This window comes from Sturnus vulgaris, unplaced genomic scaffold, assembly GCF_052056855.1.
Source record: "Sturnus vulgaris isolate bStuVul1 unplaced genomic scaffold, bStuVul1.hap1 Scaffold_195, whole genome shotgun sequence".
NCBI lineage: Eukaryota > Metazoa > Chordata > Aves > Passeriformes > Sturnidae > Sturnus > Sturnus vulgaris.
Window position 1 is genome coordinate 3,930,465 of NW_028276170.1, and position 9,508 is coordinate 3,939,972.

General features: G+C 61.6%; 1 protein-coding gene across 1 annotated transcript in view; it reads right to left on the bottom strand.

The window, feature by feature from the left end:
* The window catches only part of LOC148218015 (uncharacterized), a 113,578-nt gene extending 113,145 nt beyond the window's left edge, over positions 1-433 (bottom strand). Inside the window, 1 exon segment of the mRNA XM_088158030.1 lies at positions 408-433. Within this exon segment, the coding sequence (XP_088014156.1) occupies positions 408-433 (26 nt within the window).
* Positions 434-9,508: the final 9,075 nt, after the last annotated feature.

The following is a 9,508-nucleotide window of genomic DNA, read 5'->3' on the forward strand; positions in this document are numbered from 1 at the left end:
CACGCTCCGGGGTCGGAACACGACCCCCGGGACCCTCCCCTCACCCTTCTTGCACAGGTAGAAGCCGAGCCCCAGCGCCAGGAAGACGAAACCCAACACGGAGCACCCGATCCCCATCAGCACCTTGCTGCGGGCGGTGTCTGGCGGCATCTCTGGGGGTCCACAGGCGTCAAGACCTCCCAAAATCTCTCACTGACGCCCCAAGCTACTCCAATCACCCTCCCAGTCACCTCTAGCCCACCCAGGACTCCTTGAATCCTCCTCCCAGTCTCTTCCCAGCCTCCTCAGGATGCACCAACGCTCCTCCTGTCCCTCTCAGGATCCCATAACCCCCTCCCAGTTGCCCCCCATCAGCCCAGGACCCCCAAACCCTCTCCCACTCCCTACCCAGTCTCACCAGGACTCACCAGAACTCCTCCCAGTCTCTTCTCATCACAACCAACCTTATTCCCACCCTTGCTTTCCAGCTCCAGATCTTTCTCCATCCCTTCCAGGCTCACTCACTGTTTCCCCCAACTGATCCCAATGTCTCCCCACTCTCTCCCAGTGCCCTCCAGTGTGTCCATCTCACTATGATCCTCGAGCTCCCAGCCCGGCCCTGGCCGCCTGCTCTGCTCCATGGATTTCTACCCTGCTGAGATCCAGGTGAGGTGGTTCCAGGGCCAGCAGGAGCTCTCAGGGCATGTGGTGGCCACCAGGACCAGGTCCCCAGCAGGAGAGGGCTGGTGTGGCCCTGAGAGGGACTGGGAATGAAATTGGAGAGAGTGGGTGAACACTGGGAGAGAGTGGATTGGATTGGGGCAATGGGAGAGAGGGTGGAGGTTTGGGATTGGACTGAAAAGGACTTGGAAAGGACTGGGAGGAACTGGGGGGTCACTGGGGGAGAAGGGAGAGATTTGGAAGGGCACTGGGGGAGAGGATGGAGGTCTGGGAGTGGAATGAGAATGGAATGGCTGGGGACTGAGAAGAATTCGGAGGGACTCTGGTGACACTGGGAGGGACTGTAAGGACACTGGGAGAGACTGGGATGGACTGGGAGAACCACTGGAGTCACTTGGGATGAGGAAGCGGGGGCCCCGGGGATGGGCACAAGAAGGGCTGACATGTCTCGGGTGATTCCCAGGCAGGTTTTGAGGGGCTCCAGGGTCATTCCCAGGGCAGGGCCCGAGGGGACACGCTCTGCCCCACGCTCACCTCTGCGCTCCACGAGGAACGGGCTGGACAACTCGTAGTTGTGCCGGCAGTGCCTGTCCACCGCAGCCCGTCTGTACTCCATCCATTGCGGGTCGCTGTTCCAGTGCCTGGCAGCCTTGTCCCCAAAGGAGGTGTCCCCACGTGCAGCCCCACATCGCTGCCCAAGTGCAGGAGCTGCTCCCGCTTGGAGATGTTCCTCTCCACGAACCTCAGCCGGTCGGTGCCGTGAATGAAGTGACACTCGGACTAAACCATCTCCTGGAACAGCGCTGTGTGTGCAGGACACAGGTCCGGGGGTGTCCCCCCAGCAGCCCCCCAGCAGCCCCCCAGCAGCCCACAGTAGCCCAGAGCTCCGGGCCCCCGCCACACGCCCCATGGCCAGCGCCGGGCAGGGTCTGACACCTCCCCCTGCTGGAACCCTGGAAACTGAGGGGTTTGGGCTTTCTCTGCTGACAGGCATTGACCTCCAGGAAAACACTGCTTTTGACCTGAGGCTATGAAGAAGCTTTCCAGAATTGACTGATAGAACTGGGATCACTGGTGTGCGGTTTGAATAGAAATGTGCAGTGTCACATAGTGGAAAATTTAGAATTTGTGATTTTAGAATATAGGAATATATATTAAACAAGATGGAGATTTTAGGGTGGAGGTTTCTTTCTTCTTCGCTTTCTTCATGGGTCTAGGTGGTACTTTTGTAATTGGATAGAAAATTCCACATTGCAGGTCACGGGTGATTGGTTCTTGGGCTATTATGGTGTCTTTTTTAAATTGGACTCATTGGCCTTTAAAAGGCCTTGTAGAGAGAGATACGTGTCCATTTTTAGCCTGTTAGCTGTAAGTGCTGTAGAACTCACTGTAATATAGATAAGAATTAATAAACATCTGAGTCCGAACACGAAATTCCGTCTCTCGAGCATTTAATCCTCACTCTAGAAAAAGAAAAAAGAAGATAAAACTTGATAACCTCCACCCCAAATTCTCCTGGCGGGGGGCGCTGGGGGCGGGGCGCGGGTGGAGTCCAGGTGAGGAGCTCTGGGCGCTCTGGGACTGCCTGAGGAGTCATCAGCGCCGCGCGCTCTGATTGGCTCAATTATTTTGGTGCCTTCTCTGATTGGCTGAGGAGAGAACCGGGAGTTGAGAGGAGGACCGGGAGAGATCCTGCCCCAGGCTAGCGGTGGAAGAACATCCAATTAACAAGGCATGCAGATCATTTCCCAGCGGTGCCCACACTCCTGTAGGAACTAAATGCACCGAGGATCTCACGAGGGTCACCAACTCTCTGGCGGCCAAATCCAGCCCTGCGCTCCCTGCGGGTGCGGGCACTCTGGGAAGGGCTCAGCTGCGGGTCAGATGGCCGGAGAGTGGCTTGGTGGTCACCTCGTGTGTGAGGCAGTGATGAGCTGGGGAGATGCGTGGACACTGCACATAATCACTTCCAAGCAAAAATCATTCCAGGAAGGAGTAACAGCTTCTGACAGAGACCAAGTGTTGCCACCAGGTGCTCCTGCCAACAGCCGCCTGCAGAAAGGAGCACACACAGCAATGCACGTGGGCTTTGGCTGTCCTCTGGCAGAGAAGTCCCCAGGGGACACAGGTCTCTGTGGCAGGAGCAGGCACCAGCATTGGCAGGCCTTGGGGGCGGCAGGTCTCCTTTGGCAGGGACTCTGCCACACCTGCTGATTTCACTGCTCCCAGGACTCAGAGCAGCATTCGTGCCCTGGGCCATACGTCCCGTGCCTGTGTCACACTCCTGTGTGTGTGACGGCCACCCAGCACCGGGTCTTGTCCCAGAGCGGCCCTGGCAGCTGCTGTGGAAGGCCCCGATGCCCTTCCTGCTGCAGCTGCATCGGCAACCGTGGGGGGCTCCTTCTGCTGCCCTGAGCAGGCAGAGCAGAGGAGCATCTGCTTGTTGTTTGAGCCATTCCTAAAATTCCTGTTGGGCTGTCCTCGAACCTTGGGGGAACGTCTTCCTTGCAAGCTGGGCCACTTTGGGGGGTGGGGGTGTCCCCAGGGCACGTGGAGGTGTGTCCTAGGGCTCTTTGTGACACAGTGCACCGTGGTCACTGTGCAATAGGAAAGGGACAGAGCGTACAAGGGTGACCCTTTGTGACACGTCGTGACATAGGTGCTGGCGGTGACACGGCCACACCACAGTGCTCGGTGCACTCGTCGGGACAGGACGGAGAGAGCGGTGCTGTGAGGAGCCCCCACACAGCCAGCTTGTTCCCTACTGACCCGGAGCTTTTCCAAAGCGTTTCCTCTGCAGGTGGCCTCGAGGACAGACTGCAGGACACGGTGTCCTGTAGCCTTCCCAAGGCTTCTCTGTTGCAGGTGCCCACAAAGCACAACTGCAGCACTTGCTCATCTGGAGCTTTTCCAAGACATCTCTCCTGCAAGCAGTCCCAACTCCATACAGTGACATGGAGCAGACACCACCCAGAGTGCCCAAGCTGGCCTGGGTGAAGGAGGAGGAGGAGGCTGCAGCTCCCTCAGCACAGCAGCCTGAAGAGCTGGAGCAGATCCAGCTGCTGCAGGAGGGTGAGTAGCAGAGCTGGGCCACAGGGCTGGTGCCTGCAGCCAGCTTAGCCCCATCCCATCCCATCCCATCCCATCCCATCCCATCCCATCCCATCCCATCCCATCCCATCCCATCCCATCCAACATGCCCATGGATAGGACAGAAGAGGGGCTGGGGCTGAACCCCCAGGCAGCCACTCCCCATCCCTGGAGCATCCCAGGGCTGTCCCTGCCTGGGAATGCAGGGCTGGCCTGTGTTCTCCGGCCTCTCCCACAGCCCCTCAGCCCTGGCTGCGCTCGCTCTTTGCCAGGTGCCGCCATGGACCCGACACAAGAGCAGGACCCTGCCCGTGGCCGCTTCCGCAGAACAGCGCAGGTACTGCAGCCATCCCCACCTGGGCTGGGCCTGCTGGCACTGCTCAGCCCAGCACCGTGCTTGGAGCACTCCATGGATTCTCCCTCTCTTCCTGCCCTTCTCCTGCAGATGATCTATGAATTCATCATGTGCATTTGGCGGGAAGAGACCATTGGTGTGGGCACTGGGCTCTTGGCAAACTTTCACCTCTTCACTGCTGAGACCGGGGCTGCCATGCTGGATTTGCTTGTGGAGAAGGGTGTCTCCAATCCAAAGCAAGTAAGCAGCCTGTGGCCAGGAATTGTGTGGTGCCTCAAGCCAGCTCTGCTGGGTTCCTTCAGTCTTTGAGGCCCAGACCAATATGGTGGGAAGGGCAGCACTTCTCAAGGGAAGCTGGGGAACCTGCTGCTCGGGCAGGTATCCAAGTCTCCCCGGGCCTTCTGCAGGTGCCAGCCATGGTGAGGTACATCCACAAGTGGCTCACGGCCAATGAGTCTGCTGGGCACAGGCTGGACAAGGCCCTTCTGGAGCTGACCAGGGAATACCCCTGCGATGTGCTGATGACTCTCTTGCGCTGGGCCCCATCGGGAGACAGGTACGGCAGCCCCACCTGCCTTGAGGGTTTAGGGTTCCCCGGCCCGTTACCCTGTAGAGCCTGTCCCTGGTGACTGCCAGACAGGGGGACAGTTCCAGGAGCCTCTGGCTCCTCCGTTTGCCAGTGCTGCCATGTCAGCCCCTGAGCGTGCTGCCACGCTCCCTCCCTGCCCCTCAAGATGCCTGCACCCCCGTGGGCTGGCTGGGTGCTGCCAGCGAGGGCCGGTGGGCAGAGGCAGGGCTGACGGCCAGCGCGGGCCCCTGCAGCAGCCCAGGCCACAGTGCTGTGGCCCAGACCCCCCTGACACAGAGCTCTGACCCCACAGAGCTGCTACGGCCATGTGGGGAGTGATCATGTCCTCCACTGGGACTGCGGAGCCGGCGCTGCAGATACTCCTCAATGTGCTGAACGCCTGGCCAGTGGACAGTGTGTACACCTCCGATGGGGACAGCACAGGAGTCTTTGCCCTGGCTGTGAGTTCCTGCAACTCACCTTGGCTTGCCCCTAGGCCACCTCTCCAGCACCTAGCTCTCTGTCCTCCCCCCAGCTGCATCTCTCTGCCTCAGGCACTGGGCTGAAACCTGCCTTAGGGGCAAGGTTCAGGGGCACCAGGCTGGGTGACCCCGAGGTGTCTTCCCCGGCCTCTCCCTGGCATGCTCGGGCCCTGCCACACGGATGTCTTGGCACTGAGTGTTGTCTCTGGGTGGTTCATTTTTTGCAGGCAACCGTGACCCTGTGGAGGGTCTTCAACCTGACCTGGTGCCCACCTATAGTGTTGGAGTATTTTCCCCGTCTCTTTCTGTGTCTGCTCTTCCAAGTTTACATCAGCGCACTGGATACGCCAGAGGAGGTTGATACCTTCTGGAAGGGGTGCCAGGAGCAACTGGGCCTTGCCACCAACCCCCAAAGGTGCTCCATCCCAGTCCTCCCAGTCTCCCCATCCCTTCCAAGGCAGGAGCCAGGGCTGCCAGCATGACCTGGGCTTTGCTCTGCACACAGGTTTGCTGTGCAGACCCTGAAGGTCCTGCTCTGCCGAGTGCACTGTGAGCGTGTTGTGGTAGCCATGGAAGGCAAGGCTGGCTGGGACACGCTGCTCTGTACTGACACCCACCACTATGCAGTGGGACTCCTGGCCAGGTGAGACCCCCTTCTCCCTGCTGCCCCCGGCACTTGTGCCCAGGGTGCCCCACACAGTTCCCATGGGCATGGGTGAGAGGGCTTTGTCACAAAGAGACGGACGAGCAGACTGGAAAAGGCTGGCAGAGGAGGATGCCCGGGAACAGCCGCCTCCCAAAGCGCCCACGGGGTGCTTGGGAAAAGACCAGAGCTCCGTGGGTCACTCCTGGGAGAGCTTTGCCCTCCCGGCTCAGGGGCAATGATGCCTTTTCCCCCCACCAGGGAGATGCGCTGTGTCTCCATGATCTGGTGTTGCAGCTTCATCTCCTGCCTCTTGGAGCTCCTCAGCCAAGACATTTCAGACTGGCAGCTGCCTGCCATGGCGTTCCTTGTGGAGGTGAGCCCCATGGGCAGCACAGCTGAGCTGCCTCCCACCTCTCTGCCCTCTCACAGCCGCAGCTGCCTGGGACGGTGCCCGTGCCCTGTGCTGCTGCCTTGGCTCAGGCCTGTGCAGTTCTGAGCTCCTGCCAGCTGGGCACCCCGGTCACTGCTTTGTGCCTTTCAGGTCCTGGACCTCCTGGACATCAAAGAATGGGGTGACAGCCTCCTGGAGATCATGGCAAGGCGCCTGCAGAGCACGTCCAGGGAGATGCGTCGCCTGGTGCTCAGAGGCCTCGTGCAGCTCAGCAAGGACCCCTCGATGGTGAGAAGACAGCAGCGGCTGAAGCTGTGCGGGCAGCGTGGGGCTGGGGAAAGCAGCCCCTTGGGCTTGGCTGGCCTTTGGGAGCTGTGGCAGCTGCTCCCAGCTCTCCTGCGTTGCTGTTCAGCTGCCTGAGTGCTTCAGGACAGGCCTTCGGCCCCTGGGCTCCACGGCAGCAGCAGCAGCAGCAGCGTGGGCTTGCCCTGCCTTGTCTTCCCTGCAGAACATTAGAATGTACAGCCTGACAGAAAGCCTTGTGGACCTGTTGCGGGATGCAGATGAAGACATCGTTGAGATGACCGTCGCGGTGCTCAGCTTTCTGCTCTCGCACAGACACCTCGCAATACCCAGCCCCATCGCCCTGCGGCTGGCTGGCGAGCTCTGGCCACTGCTGGACACCGTAAGGCTCTGTGCCCCCAGCCACGGCCACTGGGTGCTGTCCCCAAGTGTGGGGCCCCATGGATTTTTGGGCCTGTGCACAGAGGGGTCTGGAGCAGCTGATGTGGAGGGCTTTTGCTTCCTTTCCAACAGGACAACCGCCATGTGCAGCTGCTCTCCATTCGCCTCTTCCAAGAGGTGATGAGGTTGGTAGCGGCCAAGGGTAAAAAGTCCCTCAAGATGCTTGTGAGCAAGAGCCTGCTGCCACTCTTCTTCAACTGCCACGATGAGAACATGCGTGTGGCAGAGGTGAGGGCTCCTGGGCGCTGCTGTCCTCCTGGCAGGGGGCTCAGCTGTCTCCCTGCACCCGGGCACCTCATGGGCTCCAGCCTCCTCCTGGCCTTGGCACAGGGAGGCAGCTCCTGTGCCCTGGGCTGCGGTGCCATCTCTGGGTCTCTGCTGCTCTGCAGGCCTCTTGTCAAACGCTGCTTTCTGCACTAAGCTTCCTGAAGAGGAGAGATCTTGAGCACCTGCTGATGGCGGATCAGATGTGGAGGTTTGGCGAGTGCTTGGTAAGAACGCTGCTCCCTTCCCTGGGCTGCCCACGCGGGCTCTTCTCCAGGCTCCTCTGGCCCCAGGGCCGGAGCTGATGGAGCCCCGAGCTCCATCAAGCCCGCGCCTTGCCGGGCCCTCTGCCCCGCTCAGGGCTGTGCGGGCAGGGCAGGCCGGGGCCAAGGGACAGAGCCCGCGCCAACCCTTCCCTCCGTGCCCTGCCGCTCTCTCCAGCTGGCACAGGACAGGAGCCGAGCGGCCGAGCTGCTGCGCCAGGCGCTGCCGTACCTGCGGAGCCCACAGGAGCCCCTGCGAGAGGCGGCCGTCAGGTTTCTTGGTGAGCCACAAGCCCGGCTCCCTCCCCGCCCCGCCGCAGCTCGGCCCCAGCCCCGCCTGCTGCCCCGGCAGCGCCATCCGGGCCGGGGCTCTGGAGCCCCGCCTGCCCTCGGCGCCGCTGCCGCCCTCTCGCAGCCGTGTCCTTGGGCGTCAGGATGCGGCGAGGGCCGGGCCTGAGCCCTGCAGGGGAAGGCGCTGCTGTGGCCGCAGGGCTGGCAGCGCCGCTGCGGGGCAGCTGTGCGGCCGGGGCCGTGACAGGCTCTGTGTTGGCAGGGATGGCCGGGCGGTTCCTGAGAGAGCAGCAGCGAGAGTTGCAGCTCATGTGCAGGGGTGAGTGAGGCCAGCGGGCTGTCAGCGGGGGCTGGCGCTGGCAGCTGCGTTCCCTGCCCCGGCTGGGAGGGCTCTGCTCCCTGCGCGCACGAGGGGCGGCGTGGGCAGAGCACAGAGACCTTCCAGGGGCCTGCGGGAGGGACATTCGTGGCCAGCGCCTTCCAGCTGATCCTTGCTGTCTCCTGCTTCCTCCAGACCATGGCAAGAGCTGCCGTGTGGGAGGGATGGGGCAGGAGGGTCTCCCCAGGTCCCTGCAGATGCAGGCTCTGACTGTGGCTCTGTTCCTCTCTCTTCCAGCCCTTCAGGACATGACAGATGACAGCAGCCCTGCCATCTCATGCCTGGCTCTTCAGACTCTGTACATCAACAGAGTTGTACAGAGCATTCCCTCCTCCCGACTCCAGCAGATGCGAGATGGATTCCGCCGGCTCTGGAAGTCACGGCCTTCCCTGTGTCGCAGGGGCTGGTTGTCCTGCGTGAGCACCATGGAGAACTGATCCGGGAGGCTGCGTCTGCTGGGGCCACCTGAGCCTGCAGGGAACACCTCTGCTCTGCAAGCACTTTGTTTCACCCCACTGTAGGATTAGTAAATTGCTGTTGTCATACACAGAGGTCCAGGAGCTTTCTTTTGGTGCCCAGAGTCTTCAGGCCAATGGGGAAGAGGGCAAAAAGGGTGCTTGTGCTCGGCAAGTTGGCCAAGCGTGCGGTGTGGAAGGGAAAGTGGCCAAAAGGCCCTTGGCCTTTGGTGGTTCTGTGGAAGCCTTAAGGCTTCCGACAGAGCGGGCGGGCAGAGGCCGGAGCTGCGGCGGGGATCCCTGAGAGACCGGTCCCTGGAGATGGCCAGCACCCCTCTGCCAGCCTGGAAGCGCCATCTGTGTCCTGCCCGTGTGTTGCTGGCTGGATTGCTGAGGGCTCTGAGGTGCCTCTTGATGCGGCTCCTCTGGAGCTCCTTCAGCAGCCAGGCAGGCCTGGGGGAGGCGTGGAGGGCACGGGACAGTGGGAGGCCATGAAGGGCTGCGGTGCTGCCAAGGCCTGCCCGGAGAAGGCAGTGGGAAGGCGTGAGGGGGATGCGTGTGGCGCTGGGTGGTGGGAGGCTGTGATGGGCCAGGAGGACTTGTGTGGATGGGTTGGTGGGAAGCCCTGAGGAACTGGGTGGCAGAGGCCATAAGCAGCCCCCAGACAGCCACCTTCTTCCTGCCAGCCGGCTGCTCTGGCGCTTCCCCGACGCGTCTCTGGTGCCCGCGGCAGAAGCCCTCGAGGCCTGGCCTCAGCAGGACGGTGGGGACAGCCCCAAGGTGGCCAGGCTGCTTTGGCCAGGGACAAGGAGGAACAAGAAGGGACAAGGAGGCCCTGCTGGAGCACGGCCACTGGCTGCTGCAGGCGAGGAGCAGTGGGAAGTGGCAGCGCTGGCGATCAGCCCGGGTCCCCAGAGCTG